Genomic DNA, 20,502 nt, shown 5'->3' with positions numbered 1-20,502 from the left:
CAGTGGGGAGATCTCAACAGATTTCTGTGGTAAAGACTTTGAGGAGGTATTCCACTGAAAATTCTCATTCCAACTTCTATTTCTTAGAGATCTTTGTCTCTTTTGCACTTGCAAAATTCACTTTTGTATTAACTTTTGGATAGAGACATTACTGACAATGGACGAGGAGGGTGTTTTCTCCTATACATAGCACAATGTTTTGTACACAGCAGGTGCTTAACCAAAAAAAAACTTTTTTTTTTAGTATTTTTGTATCTTTAGGACCTTGTATATAGTCAACCCTTGTATATAGTGCTTGGTATATACCGTGTTTCCCCGATAATAAGACCTATCCCGAAAATAAGCCCTCCCCTGAAAATAAGCCCTATTGAGATTGCTACTGTAGTGAAGGTGATCCACTTCACTACACGCTACATTACGGTACCCTCTGTATGCACCGTCCCCCTCCACCCCCCCCCCGGGTGAAACGCACGCCGCGCTCCGAGCTGCATCCAATCAGAGCTGCAGCAGTGAGCGCGTCATCCTGTTCTTCTCCAGTGATTTGCTTGCTGGCGCCATTGAGAGCAGTGCCGCGGAGGAGAGCTGAGGCAGGACAACATAAGCCCTCCCCTGAAAATAAGCCCTCTGGTGTTTTTCTTTCCAAAAAAATTAATAAGACTGTCTTATTATCGGGGAAACACAGTAGTCAATCCTTGTTAAACTGAATTGTTCTGATTCCTCCCTTAGGCCTAGGGAGCAGTTCTTGCTGATACTTCTGGCTAGTCTAAAATGATACTTGAAAAGCAAGGATTAGAAAGCTACCAGGAGACCAATCTAAGTTCCTGACGATCTGCCCACAACACTCCAGAAAATGGGTTAGTGCGTACAAAGCCAGAGATGAGCCCCAGGGTTCCTGTAGTCAGGTTTCCACCAAATGAACTTTTCTTTTTTCCTTTCTCCTTTTTTCTTCTCCCTCATTGAAATTAGATGACTTGCAAGGTCTCCCAACTGTAAGAAAGCCTAGGAACCTACGGTTCTTCTCTTCCTATTCCCTTTCTTTCCCTTCTTCGGGTACTACATATTCCTGCTGGAAATCTTGCTCAGGCATTTTTCTCCAAATGCTGAACTTTCTTCTCTTGGACTATGTCAGGCAAGCCAAATCAAGGGACTTCAGGGGTCAGGAACTCAGTTAATGACTTCAGAAAGCTCTAATCCTCATAATTTGGAGTTAATGTTTAGCTTTGAAAAGAGTCATCCATTAGAAACTATAGAAATGAAAGAAGAGGTATCAAAAATTTCATTTTTCCCTAAGGGTCTCCATATATTTTTTGCAGCAGAATTAGCTGCAACTTCAGAAACAGAAATAAATATGGAATAAACTATATGTTTCAGGGTTTTTTTTTTTCTTTATATACTAAAAGGCCTAGGCATGCCAATTGTGTAAAGTGATATAAATTTTTAAAGATAATTTTATTATAATTTCTCCTATCTGTGCAAATGTACTTTAAATACAAATAATTACAAGGATATATTGTAATTTCACTCAGAAATAAATAATTTTCATCATGTCATCTCTAGCATGTGCAAATGTACTGTTTCAAGGCATAGTTCTTAAATGGCTCTCTAGAATGGTTGGATCAGTTCACAATTCCACTAACAATGCATTAGTGTCCCAGTTTTCCCACATCCCTTCCAACATTTATTATTCTCCTTTATGTCAGATTGCTTACTGTCTCAGGGAGGGGGAGAAAAGGGAAGAAGGCAGAAATAGAATTGGGAGCTCAAAACTTTATAAAATGTTTAAAATGTAATTGAGGAAGAAAATAAAATATTATTTTAAAAAACACAGCTTGGTCCTTTAAAGTACAATAGTTTTGAATTTCAGTGCTTCCAATATACAATATGAAAGCCCAGCTCAGGAGTGATCAGCTAGGAGTAATCCCCTGCCCTCCTCAGACCTCTCATTCAATCACATCCTAATTTGTATTACAGTTATTTGTGTACATGTGTCGTTTGTATTAGATTTTAAACTCTTTGAAGGCAGGAACTCTATATGAACTATGAGTCAATTACTATGCTTTAAATTTTAGGTTCCCCACTTATTTATGGGGGCTACCAATGCCAATTGATAAAGAAGTAGCTTCTTTAACCCCTAAGCACCTTCATTCGACAGCCTGGTGGCCTTCTATCCCAAATTTGATGTAGCCGCCCAACGACTTTAATCCTACTGCAGAAAGACAGGAATTGTAGGATTCAAGTGATTCATCAGCCTCAGCAACAGAGAGTACCTGTGTAAGCCACCCTACCTGTCCATTAAAAACATTGAGGATTTTTTTGTTTTTGTGGTTGAATCATTTTTTCAGTCTTGGTGACCCCATTTGGCATTTTCTTAACAGGGATACTGGAGTGGTTTGCCATTTTCTTCTCCAGCACATTTTACAGGTGAGGAAACTGAGGCAACCGGGTTAAGTGACTTGCCCAGGGTTGCAAAGGGGGTGAATTTGACCTCCCTAAGAGGAGGCTCCCTGACTCCAGGCCTGGTACTCTATCTGCTGTGCCATCTAAATGTCCCATTTCCTTAAGCATTTATTAAACACCTACTATGTGTCTGAAACTATGCAAGGTACTGGGGATATAGCACCTAGACAAAGACAAAAATGAAATGGTGGCATCAAGGACCTTCTATCTTATGGGCACAAATATTTGCTGAATTTAGCAACTGAATTAGTAGATGGTAGCTAGGAGACCTGTAGACAAAAGAAAGGGGGAACCATTTGCAGATTAAGTGACGTCTGTAAAGTTTACAACACCCAGCACATTAGTAGTCATACTACAGACTCCCAAGTTAAGTATGTGCACATTTATTTGAAACTTTAAAAGTAGAATATGGTACATTAGTAAAAGCTTCTTATTTCACACCCAAGTTCTCAAAACGAGGACACCAGATTACTTGTAGTAACACTAACTAGAACCATGACAGATTGAACTGGTTCGAGACAAAATAAAAAGGGCATTTGGTGCTAGAAAACTTCTAGGCTAAGCCACATCTCAGCCCTACTCTAAGTTGGCATCCTGATTTACCTGCTGATGGGGAAACTGGAGACAAATCGGTCTCTGGACATTTAACACTTCTGAACCTTTGCACAGATCCTTCCCATCCCCGGAACATACCACATCTCCCCCAGCATCCCAGTAGTGTACAAAACTTATACAAAGTAAATGCATAGTGATTTTAAAGTGATGGGGAAGGGTGGATTGCATGTAAGATGATCAGGAAAAGCCTGATGTAGGTAACACTGGAGCTGAGCTTTGGAAAAGTCAGGGATTCTAGAGGGCAAGAGATAAAGAAAGGGTGTGGTTCCAGGCATGGGAAATGAATGAAGAAAAGGTGTGAAGAAGTGAGACAGATCCTGGGCTTTGTGTTAATTGTTATGGAGATTAGAAGAGAAAATGTCATTTGAGATTCTATGATTAAACCCTCCAGACATGAAATAGTTAAATAACAATAAAAGACAATAAAGGGGAGGGTTGCATACATGGTTAGTTTGATATATGGCATCAGAAATCTGATAACTGTGTATCTAATTAAAAGTTTTTGTGTTTTTTTTTTGTTTTGTGTTTGTTGATATCAGGGAGATGATGACATGACTCACAGTTGACTTTGATTTGAGTGAGGGAGGGCTGTGCAAGGTCACCAGCCTCACTTTCTCCTCCAGAGCCATGTGGGTCTAGTGGCCAGATATTCATCAGGATGACTGGAGATGGCCCTGGATGCCCAGACCCTGGCCCTTTTCGGCTAAGGCCTTTTCAGGTTCCCACTTTGAGTAGAAAATACCCATTCAGTGAATAGGCCTCTTTAAGTAGTTACTGGAGGGATGGTCCCTTTAATCCAAAGAACAAACAAACAAATAATCAAACTGGGAGGGGAAAACCCTCAGGGTTCCTCGCCAAAAGAGAAACAGCTACTACCGTGTTTCCCCGATAATAAGACACTGTCTTATTAATTTTTTGGACAGAAAAACACCAGAGGGCTTATTTTCAGGGGAGGGCTTATTTTAATGAACATTGACAGCAATTTTAATAAACAGGTAAATGTGAACAAAAAAATGTACCTTTATTCAATAGTGAATTCAATAAAGAACAGCACGGCGTGCGTTTCAGGGCGGGGGGGGGGTAGACGGTGCATACAGAGGGTACCGTCATGTAGCGTGTAGCGCAGGGGATCACCTTCACTGCAGCAGCAATCTCAATAGGGCTTATTTTCGGGGGAGGGCTTATTATCGGGGAAACATGGTATTTAGTATTTTAGAATTTAGCACTACTATTTAGTATTTAAGAAAGGGTACAATGATGGGGAAAGGGTGAAGATAGAGAGAGTAAATCCAGAAATGATTGATAGGAAAAAGCTTTTCCAAAACAGCCGGGGGAAAAAGAGTTCAAAACATCATCTAAAATCTAGAAGAGAACTAGGCAAACTAACTAGAAAGGGCTGACCTTGGACTTTAGTCTAGGCCTTACAGTGAGAACGATGGATTTCCCCTCAGAGAATCTTCCAAGTGTCAATAGTACGGTATGCCCAACTGAAATACCCTTTACACACATGGCCTTTTCTGCCCTTCCCATCTTTAATACCTAATTAGAAAGTCACCGCCTTCGGTAGCCTTCCCCAAGTATTCACTCCTGGGAGACATTTAATGTTTGCTGAATGGAGCTAATCCTACCACACCCAAGGAAGTGACTTTGACTTTGACTTTGATCCTCCCTCCCCAGAATTAGACTTTATTAATTGGCGCGTCTTTGTGTTAGACTGTGTAAACAAACATAGTTTTAGTCTTTAAAAAAATCTCGCTTGGTCCCTAAAACTAGACTAAAGTCTCTAGAGGACAGAAGTCACATGCTTCTCTTATATTTAAGATAGATTCTGCTTAGGCACCTTAGGCATAAGTGCAAGGTAATAATACACAATTAATAAAGTTCACGCACTGGGGCGGCCAGGTAGCACAGCAAGTAAGAGCCCCGGCTCCAGTGTTGAGAAGACCTGGAGATCGAATCCCGGGCTCAGACACTCAGCACCACACCCAGAAATAACTGGACGTGTAACCTTGAGCAAGTTACTTAACCCCGATTGCTTAAAAAAAAAAAAATAAAGTTCACGCATTCAGTGGGTGCTTAAAAGAGACTGCCCTGACTGCATTTCTGACAATTCTACCACTGTTAAAGGATATTAGCAGGGATGGGGAGGCTGTTCAAAGTAAAAGTCAAATAAAGTAAGGCCATTAAAGGTGAAGGAGATAGAAAAATCAACTTTGTTAACCTGGGTTTCTTCATAACCTGGACTTTGGAAGGGTTCCTACCTAGATTTCAAGGGGTCTAAATACTTGGATGGGGAATATTTCAATATAATTAGTATACTTTGAAAAGTCTGTGTATTTTATGCTTTTAAAAACATCATTGTGAAGGAATCCATAGACTTCACCAGACTGTCAATGGGATCTATGGCATAAAAAAAGTTAAGAATTCCTGACTAAAAGGGAGGTGCTAACTTTTAAAATTAATAAGCATGGGTTTTTAATAAACTAATGAAGAATGAAATAAGAAGGACCAAAGGAACAATTTTTACAATAAAGGCTGTCAACAACTTGACCATTCCTGATTCCAGGGAACTGATGATGAATCGTGCCATTCATTACAGAGAGCTGATGAATTATGGGGGCAGAATGAGATAAGCATTTTTGTATATACCCACTGAGGCAATTTGTTATGCTTGACTATGCATTTGCAAACTAGAAATTTGTTTCCCCTCCCTCCCTTTTTAATGGTGAGAGAAAATAAATAGATTTGCATTTTTAAGACACATAGGGTAAGTAATTACCATAATTAAATATTTCATGAATTTTCAGATGAAGTCTGCATTAGTTTTAACTAATTTGCTTTACTTTGCTACAAGAGACCTGTGGAAGTGTGAATAATCTGTAAAATTTGATAATGTAAAAATAAAACATATTAATCAAACCAAAAGTGTGAAAATGAAAATTTATTTACATGTTATAGTTTGTAGCATCTCATGGGGTTCTCCCAGTAATTCTATGAGGAATTCAGGTATGCATATTATATGGTATATATATAAAATGCATATTATCTCCATTTTGCAGTTGAAGAAATTATTTGTCCAAGGTCACTTAGTGAATTAGTAAGCAGAGCTGGCTAGGTCTAGAAGCCCAGTGGGGCCTTGTTTCTGGATATGGTTTGGACAAGATAAAGCCAGGCCTTCGACTTCTTTACCCAACAGCACACTGCTTCCAAATAAAAGGGCACTGAGGGTTAGAATCCTATGCTCTGGTATGATGAAAGTCAATGACCACATTCTGTGCCACCATCAGGCAATAAGCAAATCAGTGATCTGCCCACCAATATTCAGGCCAGCAGTCAACCATGCAAGGGGCACTGAGTAATTATGGAGCATGAGTCAACGGCGCTCAGCTCGGACAAAATTTTTATTGTTGTTTACCTTCCAACTTTTATTGGCTCTGGTAACTAAAGCTGTGTACAATGTAACTGAGGCCTCGATTTCCACAGGAATAAAAGAACTGGATATAAACAATCTTTTTATGAAGGATGGCTTTCAAATTCATTAGATACCAAGTATATGATTAGAAGAAAAAAGGAAGGGGAGGAGGGAGGCGGGGAAGAGAGAGAAGAAAGGAAGGAAATTAGAAAAAGAAAGGCTGTATCAGATAAGTAGTAAGAAGTGAAGAAGGAGACTGAACAACTAAATCTGCCTCATTTCAGAAACATCAGGATCAACATCATGATTCAGGGAAAGTAGGAGATTTTATATCTAAGGGTGGGAGAGGAAAAGTAAAAACCGTCTGTGTAGTTAATCTAAGACATGCTTACACCATGTTTCTAAAGCCACTGTGAGGGGAAATCCAAAGTCTAGAGAACCATGCAAAAAAGTTTTACATTATCTTACATTTATATAACAAAGGCCTTTCCCTATGACATAGGTTTCACAGGTATTAGTAGTCCATTTTACAAGTGAGAAATCTGATGATCAGAGAGTGATTAAGTGACTTGCCCATGGTCTCAATCTTAAGTTTCAGAATCAGGTTCTAAACCCAGGTCTTGGTGAATCAAAATGCTAGCTTTATATCAACCATCAATGCTATATAAATGCTGGGGTTGAGGCTGATGGTGCCCTTCTGTCTCTTATGGATAATTCATCAGTAATTCTGATGAACTATAGGACTGGATATAGGACACTATAGTAACAAAAACAATTTGTAAAGTTTTGTTTTATTTTTGTTTCTTGCTAAAATTTATGCTTCACGTATGTTACTTGCCAGGAGACTGAACTGGATGACCATTTATCATGTGTGTCTCTTTCTGGGTCTGGGCAGGACTAAATTAATCCGAGTGCCATCCAACCTCAAAAATTTATAATTTTGTTATTTATGACCTAGGACAAAACACTGAACTTTCTGGATCTCAGTTACCTCCTATATTAAATGGGGAGAAGGATTCTCATTGTGTGTGAAAGAAAATCAAAGAAGGAACACTGGAATCTAAAATTAGAACTGGATAGTACCTGAGAGTTCACCTAATGCAATTCCCTCATTTTAGAGTCGAAGAAAATGAGAGCCAGATAGACTGAAGTGATAGCCAGAAACTGAAGATGTGAATCCAGGTTCTCTGCCTTTGAACACAGTGGTCTTTCCACTCTATCATGGAAAATTCCTCTAAACACTTTACTGAAATAAAAATGCTGTAGGCATTTTCATGGTAATAATTTTTCCTAATAATCACTCTTTATACATCGTGAGGTCAACCTGATCTTGTCTAAATGAGAGAAGCAGCAGGCATTTGTTCTTTCTTTTTATTAACAGGGGTTTTTCTTGCCCTTACGTTAAGTAGAACTCCAGTTTACAAAGGGCTGCTTCAGAAAAATGTGTCCTCTCCTCTCCTTATTATGATATTCTGATAACACAAATAGGGAATAGATGCAATCAGACTGGAAAGTATATAAAAAGCCTTTTTTCAAAAGCAAAGAGAACGAGAGTAACATACGCAGATGTTTGGAAAGTTACTAAGGGCATTCAAGGTGTAACTCTAATCAAGTGAGAAAACGGCCAAACCAGGAAGTTAGAGAGCCACATTATGGTCCGTGGGAATGGGGGAAGGGGAATAGGACAGAACAGACCTTCTATTGAATAGAAGTCAATTTTAAAATCCCACTGACATTATATACATGTATGTGCATATGTATATGTGTGTACAATGTTGTAATGGAAATGCAAACTTAAAGATCTTCCCTGCCCCTAGGCTAAAGTGCACCTGGAGCCTGGGGTGGGAGGCTTGTTTTTCAGTTGATACTTTTTGATTGGCCAGTGGGTCAATAAGGTTGTTACATTCTCTGAGCCAGGAGAAGGCTATATAAGCCCTGATGTGTAGCTTTGTTTTGGGGCTCACTTTGAGAAGTGTTCTGTGATTTGATATGGATTCTGGGAAGCCGTTGTCCTGAGCCCCCCAGCTTTGAAAAAACCCAGATGTTGAAACCCAGATGTTGACTGGGTATAGATGTAATGGTTGGACAGTTTGAAATCTGTCTACTAGATCTGTTTCTGTCTTGATAATTCTGTCTGTGTACTTTGAAGTTCGCGGTGCTGACCTTTTCCCCTTAACAAGGTAAACGATATATGTCTGACTGATTAAAGTAAGCTTTTTAACCCATTTTGAGTTGCTTTCCTTTAACAAAGCAGATCTAAGAACCTGTATTGGCAGCAAACCCTGAGGACGCTTGGGGTGCTTGCTGCTACAAATGTATATATGTATACGTATGTGCACAAAGGTTGATGAATTTTTATCAGTAAGAACACTGGAGTTTTACAATGAAACCAGCTGCTATGGTTCAGAATTCAGGATCAGACAGGTCCACCTTGACTCCTATCCAAGTAGATTTATTCCTGAATGCTGCCCATAAATCACTGACCTACTGCAGGGACCATCACAGGAAACAAGCTAGTGTAGTACTGTGGCATCCAAACACATTCTGGAGAAAACAAGATCAGAGGAGTAACCCTAAGTTTTGAAGCTACGTTGCCCAGCTTTGCTAGATCCCTTGGGTAAGGTAAGTTATGGGGGGGTGCATGATTGGGCACATAGTAGGTGCTCCATGAAGGCTGACTGATAAGAATAGAAAGATTTAGTTATCAATAAATTCACTGAAGCAGAAACTATCATCCTCATACTCAGAGGCTACCTAACAAAGCAAGGAACGGCCCAAAGTTTCCTTATCTGTAAAATGAAGGGGTTGGACTAGATGAGCTCGAAGGTCCATTCCCCATTCCAGGTACACACTTCATAAACAGGGAATGTAAAGGAAAGAGGGATACATATATGAGGAACTAAAAAAAAAAAACATAAGTATAACAAGCAAAAATCTACAAACAACCCATTTGACTTACTTAGCTACTTCTATGCAAAATTACATTCAAAATCCAGGAACAATTGGAACAGAGATGTAGCCAAACTCCCTAAGCAGTTCATCTTATTTTGGGATAGTGCTAATTGCTAACAAATTTTCCATAAGTGAAATCAAAAGCTGCCTTTATGTAACTTTCATTTCAATGCCCGTAGTTCTGTCTTAATAGCCAGGAGGAACAAGTAATCCCTCTTTCCCATTAGGTCTCTGTCAACTATTTATCCCAAGCTTTTCTGAACCCATTTATATTTTAAGCCTTTACCATCTCTACAAGCAAATAGTTTCCTAAGTTTATTACTGGCTTTTAACAGAAGTAGGCCTCCTTTTGTTTGTCTCAAAACGACCTCTTTTCAGTCTTCAAGAGAGACCATACTGTCCTACTCACCTTGATAGGAATACCACATGTTGACTAGAAAGGTGAGAAGGTGAAGAAATGAAGAGAGAGACAGAGACAGAGAGAGACAGAGACAGAGAGGGAGAGAGACAGAGAGAGACAGAGAAAGAGAAAGAGAGAGAGAGACACAGAGAGAGGCAGAGAGAGAGAGAATGCAGGGTCAGGGATGATTCCCAGGAAGAATTCATTCCTGAAGAACATTATCATGAACTTTTTGGTAGATGATAATGAAGTTTTCTTACATTTAGGTATTTTCTATTTTCTAAAGTTGCTTCTCATTAAAAAATTAAAAGTGACTACAACAAAGGTCTTCCATTACTGTCATCTTCTTCCACTACCCCCAAAGATTTAACATGTAGCATTAAAGTCAATCAAATCGATTTCACAACTAAAAGACATTTTCCCCAATGGTTTCTCCCATAAAGCACACACTGATAAACTAATAGCAGCATCCCAGAGTCAAAAGGGACCTCAGTGGACATTCAGTCTGATGCATATCTGAACAGGAATCACCTTTAACATGTCTGTACAATGAGGGAGAGCGGATCAGATGACCTGTCAGATTCCTTCATGTGATCCCTATATCCGGCCAATACTTGAAGACCTCTAGTGAGGAGAAACCAAGAACTCCCGATGGATAACTAATGGTTAAAAAAAGTTTTCCTTATAACGTTCAACTCCTCATTCTGTTCTCTGGGGCTCTGAAGAGCAAGTCTAATCCCTCTTCCACATGACAATTGTCAAATATCTGAAGATAGTTATATCCCCTCTCTTCTGCAGGTTAAACAAGTCCAATTTCTTTCAACAGTTCTTTGTATGGCATGATCTCAAGGTCTCATCCTGGCTGTCCTCCTCAGGACACTCCTACCTATCAATGTCCTTTCCAAAATGGCACCCAAAACTGAACACCGTATTCCAGACACGGCCTTAGCCTGGGTAGGATACAAAAGGACTATTGCCTCCCATGTTCTAGACACTATGCCTTTCTTTACGCAGCTTAAAATTGTGTTATCCTTTTTGGCCCGATACGTTGCAATCAATCATTCCATCAACAGTATTTATTAAACTTCCATGCCAGCTACTGTGCTATGCACTGGGACACAAGGACACAAAAGACACAATGAAGTAAGCCCTGCCCTCAAGGAGCTCACATCAATGTGATTTATCCACAACAAATCTATGCATTAAATACTCTTAAGTGTTAAGACTTCCCTTTTCCCAGATGAACAAACTGACTTTCAAAGAGGTTGAATGATGAGCTTGTGGTTGGTCATATGGCTAGGAAATGGTAGAGCTGATAGGTTTACTCCTCCAAATCTAATGTGTTTCCATTCCATTATCCTGATTCCTTCTCACTCTTGCACCATAATTTACTTTTCTGGTTATGGCAACTGTAAAATTGTGCTTAAAAACATGGCTGAGTACAATGTGTTTTCAGTTGTCTCAGGCAACAGTTGGCACCACATGAAGAAAAAGAAGGCAACACATGGCTTTATGTAAAAATTCCATTGGGTCTTGTGCTAAGGGTATGTCCACATTTCTAACAATAACATAGAGTAGACACGTGGAATACGTTTATATAATGAAGATAATATGGGAGAGTCTCACAGATATGTTATAGGGCCTAGTCAGTGGACACAAAAGTGCTCTTAAAAGTTTCCTACTAACGGCTAAAAAGGCCCTCATAAATAGTGTGTCAAAACCACAAAGATTTTTTTTTCCAAAAGTCCCACAAGCTTTCTGTTAAAATTCACAACAAATGAAATGTTAGATAAATGATCTACTTAAGTCTGCTAGATATATACGTGTGTACACATACACATATATATAATAAAAATTAAAAGTCTGCTATCCAAAATTTTCCTAAATTTGTTAATAAATGTTAACTAAAAAACAAACTGATTGAAGGAGCAACTGTAAAGTTTTCTCAAATATAACCAAAAACTAATTTTCAAAGGTCAATGTCATAGACTCCTCATGGAAGCAGAAAACTGTTAAAGAAATGGGTACCCATCAGGTCGCTGAACAAATTGCAGTCTGTATCAAACCAATGACTACAATAATAAATGATAACATCACCAAAAATGCTGCTTGCCTCTGGTGAATTGTAATTAAAAATCTCAGTCCTGGAGAACTATTAAAGAAACATACCCACTTGTCCGCAGTGAGGTGTGAACTATGGATGTGTAAAGTGTTACACACTTATCAGTCAGGTAAGGTTACTATGTTGGTTGGCTTTGTTTAAACATTCGCTTACAAGGAAGGTTACTATGGGGGTTGGGGTAAATAACTGGTATAAAAACAAAAGGAAATAAAACGAAACAATTTTAAACTAAACTAAAAAAATTTTAAAGATAAATGCTACGGAGTCAAATACATGGGATAGCTGATGAAACTCTGTATGATGCTGCTACAAAGTAAACAAATAAGGGCAGATAGGCGGGGCAGTGAATAGAGCACCGAACCCTGAGCCCTGGAGTCAAGAGGCCCTGAGTTACACCTGACACACTTACTAGCTGTGTGACCTTCGCCAAGTCCCTTAACCCCAATTACCTTGCCTTGCCCCCTCCAAAAAAAAAAAAAAAGACAAAGTACAGAAATAGAAAGAACCACAGAATTTAAGAGATCATCTAGTCCAACATCTCATTTTGTAAAAGGGGAAAGAACGGCCCCTGATTTCACAAGACCATATAGCTAGTGGCACACCACCTCTCACAGTAAAAATAAAGAGAGTACTAGATCAGTTACATTAAAAAAATGCTTTTTATAAAAAAATTAAACCTCCCATTGATCCCAAGGTTTTTCAAATGAAATGAAAATATCTCTAGGTTAGACAGATGGTATTAGACTTTAGCTTCAAACAAGGTCAGAGAGATCTGAAGGCAGACTGAACACCTTTTTAAAGCTTGAGATGAATCTCTTCTGGGACATTTCAAAATCAGGGTTATTTTTAGACGGGTCACATTCCTAGACCTCTGATTTTTGCAATCTGCCATCCTAAGGAAGAAATGGACCCTCTTGGTAAAGCTGTAGTAAATTAAATTCTCCTTAGATTAAAGAGCTGGTGAGTTCAGCAGAAAAGGGAATGTGCAAAGGGTCAGGTTGGACTTCCACCCCCAGCTATTTCCCAAACGACGGAGTCAAAGTTCTAGAAAGAGCCATTGAGATAGGAGAGGGACCAAAAAGCTTTAAGGTTTCAATTAGCTTCCCAATTTTGCCAAGTAGAGTAATATATCATTCTCCTTTCTCCCTATCACCCACACACACATTCTGGATCAATTGTTTTCACTGCTTTTTAACTCAGGAATAATACTTAATGCTCGAGTTGGAGGACGGTTGAATATCAGAATGCCTATAAAAAAGTGTTTCTTTGTAATAGCAATCATTGTTATAACGTAGCTCATAACATCAACACAGACAACAAGGTGGGAATCACATCCCTAAAATGTTTAGTAGAAACTTTATGAGAGTGAATTCCCTGTCGCCTGAAGTGGTTCAGTATAGGTTGAATGAACACTCATAGTGACCACTTTGGGGGGGATATTGTAGACAGAATTGCTATCACAGGGATCTGAGCTAGAGTCCTGGGCCACTGGACCATTTCTACTCTCCACTCTAACTTGAAGTTACCAGAGTCTGTTTCTTAAGGCTTTACCACAATCTGATATAGGATCATAGGTTTTAGAGTATAATGGAAACCTACAATGCCATCAAGTACAATCCCCTCATTTTACAGATGAAGAAACAGGCAGAGAGATTAAGTGACTTACCCAGGATAACATAATCAATACCTGGAGGGATTTGAACCCTGGCTTTTGTGACTCCAAATTGAGTGCTTTATCTTCTTCTTATGATACTGTTAATCTAGAAATGAACATTCATTCCGTCTCCTACTATTAATTATAAAAGTCTACAACTGTATTCAGAAACAAAAAGTCTTTTGGATTTTATAACATCTAAACTAGGGGCCCAATTTGTTTGGATTCAGTCAAAGGGCCACTCTTGAGGACCTAGAGGGCCATATGTAGCCTTGAGGTCACAGGTTCCCCACCTCTAATCTAAACAAACTCTTTTATGAAAGATAATCAATTCATTACACAAAGAATCCCTAAGACAGCCAGGATATATGTATGAATGTATACACATGTACTTACATGAATATACACATATGCATAAATACACACATGTATATACACATATACACACCAAATATATTTGCCAGATATAATATGCAATGAGTATTTAATCTGCAATCAACAATGACAATGATGATGGTGTTTTTCCCCCTCCTAATTCCCTAGTCCTTCTCTCTCTTCCAATAATCTCTACCCTGCTCTATCCTCTTCACAAGAAATCCAGTAAAACATCGTGCTAAACTGTGAACGCTTCTGGCTGGTCCACTCAGATCGAACCGATCCAGGTCCACTGAGGAGCTTTTCCCCTTTGGGGGGGAAGGGGCCCCAAACCTACCTTGGTTGAGGTAGGTCAGAGTTTCTTCATGAAGTTTCACAGCTGGTGATGTGGCTGCACAGAGCACATACTGAAATGGGGGTAGTTTGGCTTCATTCTCAGGGGACAGCTGAGGTTCCTCCTGCTTAAAGATTGGCAGTGCAAGGACATCACTGAAACATATAGTTAACACATGTGTCAGCAAGATAGCTAAAAGAAGAAAAAAAAGCCTAGATAGCTTAAGGCATTCTTGTAGAAGTAACACAAGATAGTTTACCTGGATATTAAGGCATCAGATGCATCTGTCTCCCCATTCCCTCCACTATGCTTCCTCCCTTTCCCTCCCCTAAAAAACCTTAAACATTTAGAAAAACTTCTGCAGCAGTACAAATTTCCATTTGAAATTTAAATCTACTACAAACTATGTCATAAATATTATACACAGAGGTTAAAAAGTATAGTAAAAACAGAATTTGTGACATCTTTTTCTCATGACTGGACATCGCATATAGAATGATAAGATATTTATTCTCTAAATCCAGAGTACAAAAATTGAGATTTATTTAGAAGAGCTAAAAAAAATCCTCCCTCTAAAAGTAATAAAATATCAACGTTGGAGACAGTTTTATGAGATGTCACAAGTCCTGGTTCAAGCATACAATCTATTGCAATGAATAGCTATTTATGTGCTACATGAATTATCTTTTTAAAAATGAAACTGGGGCGGCTATGTGGCACAGTGAATAGAGCACCAGCCCTGGAGTCAGGAGGACCTGAGTTCACATCTGGCCTCAGACACTCAACACACACACACACAAACTAGCCATGTGACCTTGGGCAAGTCACTTAACCACTATCGCCCTACCTTCCCCCGATAAAAATGAAACCTATTTCATCTCTCTATCGCCTTTATTGTATTGAATTGATCATTTACCCTAGAGTACTCTACACAAGTACTGAGATTAAGAATCCATCCTTGCAACAGAGTGCAACTGGATAATAGGTAAGTCCCCTTCTTTCAGGACCATACTAATCTCTCTTAAATTTACATTCAAGCAAGAAATCTGGGTTTGACTTCTTTCCTTAACCAAATGGAAATTTCTCTTACCAAAAGGCTTCAAGATTTCTCCTTTCCTCCTACTCAAAAGAAAGCCCCACTCACAGGAGCTCAAAAGATAAAAATGGGGTGGGGGGAGGAAGAACGGCTCCTACTAAGTTGGACTTAGAACTGGTTGGATGGCCAGACTCAAAGAGTACTCAGGAAAGGTTCACTGTACAGTTGAAAAGGTCTCCAGCAGAATACCCCAAAATCTCTGCTCAACTTCTTCTGTGAAACACTTTTATCAGTGACTTTGATATAACCACAGATTGCTACTCAATTTACAGATGACAAAAATCTAGGAAAGCTAACACTGCAGCAGAATCAGACTTCAGAAAAGTCTTGACAGGCTAGAATGTGGGGCCAAATCTATTAAGAAATTACAAGGGATCAATGTGAAATATTACCCAGGTTCAAAAAAAGAAACTCCCAAAGTTCAAGATAGGGGTGTGGTGACTGGATTACTAGTTCATGTAAAAAATTTCAGGGTTTCAGTGCACTGAGTCAACAAGGTGGTACTGTAGCCAAGAAAATTACAAAGAAAGTGCTAATTCTGATATATTCAATCCTGACTAGACTACATCAGCAAAATTATGTTTAGTTCTCAGCATCACATTTTAAGAAAGTAAATCGATAAATTAGAGTGTGTCTAGAGGAGGGTAACCAGGACAAACATGGCTCCTGAGTCCACGCTACTAAAATGGTCAAGTGAAGAAAGTAGAAAGCATTGGTGCTTAACTTGGTACAGATTTAAGCAGAACGGTGTCCTGATAGTGGCAGGTATCGAAGTCAGTCAAGAAGCATTTATGAAAACATCTACTATTCATCAGGCACTGTGCTAAGTGCTGGGGACACAAAGAAGGTAAAAGACAGCCCTTGCTCCACTTGAAAGAGAACAGTCTTTTTCTGTCTTGTCCCATTAGACAAAACTAGTAGCTAAAGGAAGCTTCAAAGAAAGAGGTGAATTTAAACATGCTATCAACTTGCTAACCATTGGTGTTCTCCCCAGGGTCTTTATGGCTGCCAGAAGAAGCACTGAGCTCTTCTCTTTCTCTCTCTCTCTCTCTCTCTCTCTCTCTCTCACAGGAGGCTAATGACAGCTTGGTGTATATGGTGTTAGAGGGGAATCTTGATCAAGTTCAGGCTAAGCTAGGTGGCCCTGAACTCCTTTCTAATTCTGAGATTCTAGAATTAGTCTGGGTTATGACTGAGGCATGGAAAAACCCTGTTAATATGAATGGCCTGCAAGAAAGAGACTTAATAAAGTCTAATAAATTATGAAGAGTAAAGGAAGCAGGTGCCAAAAAAAATGCCAGTCCCCTTATCTGGATAACTATCCTTCCCCTCCTCCCCTTCTCTTAATATGCTTTACATAATGAATCAGATTAACTTATCCTGGATCACTATAAAAATTGTATAAATACCAAAGTCACTGGGACAATCTGTTCTCGGTCTAACACAATAAACTTGTGTCTCTAAAATACATAAACACTGTACACACCCCACCAACATCTCACTAGTTCCCTGAAGGAAAACAGGGTTTTGAGTACACCTCAAAAATCCTTTTTATACCTGCCCTTCTGTTGTCCAGTGAAGCCAATACTTGGCTCAACTTTCTGCTTACTGAAAGTGCAAGGCTGCCCCCTTTCCTTACACTAAACCTGAAGTGAACAAATATAGATGAAAATAGCTATCTAGGAACATGGAAAGTGTGCACTGATCCATCTAACTTTAGGGCTTTTCATGTTTGCCTACATCATATTAAATTAATAATCCATGTGTTTTGGTGTTAAAAAAAAAAAAGGTGGAGGGTTCAGGGAGGGAAGAAAGAAAAGAAAGTGATTTTCCTGTCACTCAACACTAAAGTCACTCACGGAAGGGTATTTGTTTCAAGACAGTTATCCTTACTTGCAAAGAAATAAAAGTTGCTCAGAACATCAAAAGCTCCTATTAAAGGCCAATTTGAGTAACTTCAACGTTATGGGATAGTGGCTGGACACAGGGCTGCTCCCTTGAATACATCCTAAACCTGGGTGAGTCCTGATCTTCTCTTGCCTCATTCTCTAGGGGAATTAAAAAGTTTATTGTAGTGCTTTTTGATCCAAGGATAATCAAGCGATTGGTCAACAGCCTGAAGTTTGATAGCCCCCTCTTTTAGGAGACTGGGTAAATCTTATCGTTTGCTCTCTTTCTGAAACTCCACTTAATTTTTCATCATAGCCATACTGAAATGTGTTTCTTGTTTCTCTACTATCTTACAAGTGGATGAATATCTAACCTCTGAGGTAAACATGAACACTGCTGATTGACATGCCACACAAAAACAATGCACAACAATTATTCCTTAATGAATTACTAGAATATAAATACCTTGTAAATAGGAATAATTTTCATTTGCTTTCTCTTTCTCCCTATTCAACTGTTTCCCCAATTTTACCTGAGCTCAGTGCTTTAAACGTTTTATGTTTCAAAGTTTAAAGTTTTCAGCTCAAATTATATACTCCCAAATTTAATAAATTTAACTCTATTTAAATTCCTGGGATATAAAATTTAAGTAAGTTTCAATCACATTTATACAAACCCACATTTTTAAATGTCCTAAAATATTTAATAATCATAGAATAGGTTTTAGAGAAAATGGGAAAATTAAAGTCACATAGAATATTAAAATTTTTAGTTCCTGGGATAAATAGGAATTTAGTTTTCTCTAGAATGTTTTTTTAAAAGGAAACACATCCTAATGAACTGACACATTCTCATCAGAGCAGGGTCTATATTTAAACTGCTCTGGGCTGTCATTGGCTCAATATCTTACCTTCACAGAATATCCCTGCAGAATTAATAAAGATTCACCATCATTTACCATCTTTCTAATAATTAAGTCCAATGAATGATGAACCCACGAATTAAAAAGCTTAACCCTTTCATTACTCTCCCCTTCATCTCTAAAGGAAAGAGGAATAAAGGATAGGGAATAAGAGTGGGGAGATTTGACAGGTATCACTTTGGGTAGTTGGGGGAAGTCTCCAGACGGGGGAAGGGTACAAAAAGCCATTTAGTTCCAATAATAGTACAATCATTGCCTGGTAACCATTCCACAAATTCTGCTTTTCCCAAGCCAATGTTAACTACCCCTTGGGTTAAATTAGGCACATTTAATAAACTGTGACTAGGGTGGAAATAAGACAGGCTAAAGCTGGTTCAAGCAAGTTCAGAAAGTGAAATTAGAATCCCATTAATACCCAGCCTCCAATAGAAAGGGAGGAAAAAAAAATCCCACAGAACTGAGGGGAAAGGAGGTGTCCTCCTTTTCCTAAAAGGCCAGTTTTTGAGGGATGTGCGGTGTTTTTTTTAGAGAATTTTGCAAAACAGACAAGACTTACTTTTCCCTTTGAAGAGCACTAGTCAAATCCCTGCAGAAGAAGAAAGATTTCCATCAAGGGAATAGGCCAGAGCTCAAGCAAATACATACAAGATTATCAGAGGAGGCTATCTGCTACTCTGTCAGCAGAAGAGATGCTTCTAGCAGCCCCAGCCCTTAGGTCAAGACCTCTACCCCCACCCTTGCCCCACCCCCATCTGGAATTTAAGTCTTCACCAGTGTGCAAATTCTAGGGGTTGAAAACCAAAAACCACAAAACCATATACCCTTCTCAAACAAAAAGCACAATTTGGAGGGCCAAGAGGCAGAATGCAGAGACTCTATAGAGTATCCTGTCAAGGTTCCTGCACACTTCCTAATTAAGTGAACTATTTCCAAGGAAAACGAATTCTGCCCTTTTCCATCCCCCACCTTACCCTCTTCCCCCAAGGCTGATTAATATCAAGATAAAAAATTAGTCTTAAAAAGCCAATTCTTTTCCTTCTTATACATATCAGTCAGCTAGTTAATAAATACTAACTTATATCACCTTAATCAACTAAATTGATAATCAATTAAGGTGATAAGAAGTATATCACCTTAATAAATATTAAGTGTCTGCTATGCACCCGGCACTAGGCTAAGCATTTGTAACAGAAACACCCACAGCCCAGAGAACGGAAGGATTATATTTGTTGAGCCATTTATTATGCAGGCATTTCAGAGGCTATCTACATAATCCAAACGTCTTCCTGTTACAGAGGAGCAAATGGAAATCCAAGGCGGTTAAGCGACTTGCCCAAGGTCACCAAACACTGTAAGCATCACTGGGGGGAGCTGGGAACGCAGCTTTTGCCCACAAATGCCGGTGGCTGTTACTAAAGCTCCCCCAAAATCAGCACTATCGCCTGGCCCCCTCCCTCGAGTGTCCCTTCTTGTCCCTCCCCCAATCTCCGTAGGTCCATCCTGTCTGAATCCTTTCTTTTCCTGCGCAAATGGGCTGGCGTTCGTCTGTCAGCCCGTCTGCGGGGTCTCAGGTAGTAAAAGTCTTTCTTCCCCAAGTGAGAATGGCGAGCCCTGAGTTTGGGGGAGCGCTGCCCACGGCTGCTTGCATGTGCCCTTCCGGACACCCATGGCCTCTCCGGCACCTCCAGGGAGACGGCGTGCGGCCAGGCTCATCAGCCTGTCAGCCAAGGGTCCGAGCAAACTCAGCCAGCCGCACCCACAGGCGGAGCGGAGGCAGGGGGCGAGCGCACAAAGGTAGCCCCCTCTTCCTTCCTGTGAAAGAGGGGTGGCGGCAGGGGGCGGGACAACGAAGGCTCTTTCTAAGAGCATTGTGTTTTCTGATGCGATTTCCTGTGAGCGTCTTTTGCCAACCAAATCTTCTCAAAGCTGAACTGAGGCCATGTAGGTAGTCTACCTCTCCTTATTGGAAAGAGAAAGAAAGTGAGGCCCGGGTGACTGGACCAAGGACACTTAGGAAGGTAATCAGTGTCCTAGGTAGCTAGGGCTAGCACCAGCTGCTGCGGCCAGATGATCGGCCAGGCGATCTTCCCGGTGATCCTGCAGCCCCACGCTCCCAACCCCGAAGGTCGCGCTAGGATTAAGTGTTCCCAGGAACCCCCCGCCCACACACCCACGCGCGCATACACACACACGCACCCACACACGCGCGCATACACACACACCCGCACACACCCACGCCCGCGCGCACCCACGCGCACACGCACCCCCGCACA

At 39.9% G+C, this 20,502-nt stretch overlaps 1 protein-coding gene across 1 annotated transcript in view; it reads right to left on the bottom strand.

Annotated features, from left to right (window-relative positions):
* Positions 1 to 20,502, bottom strand: part of TFCP2L1 (transcription factor CP2 like 1) — a 60,079-nt gene that overhangs the window by 39,152 nt on the left and 425 nt on the right. Inside the window, exon 2 of the mRNA XM_069066899.1 lies at positions 14,325 to 14,476. Coding sequence (XP_068923000.1) covers positions 14,325 to 14,476 — 152 coding nt within the window. The remainder of the gene's footprint in view (positions 1 to 14,324; positions 14,477 to 20,502) is intronic.

This window comes from Petaurus breviceps, unplaced genomic scaffold (assembly GCF_028583685.1).
Source record: "Petaurus breviceps papuanus isolate PSGF00001 unplaced genomic scaffold, PetGlider_PUasm1.0 90731, whole genome shotgun sequence".
Lineage (NCBI taxonomy): Eukaryota > Metazoa > Chordata > Mammalia > Diprotodontia > Petauridae > Petaurus > Petaurus breviceps.
This window is presented reverse-complemented; position numbering and strand designations above follow the sequence as displayed.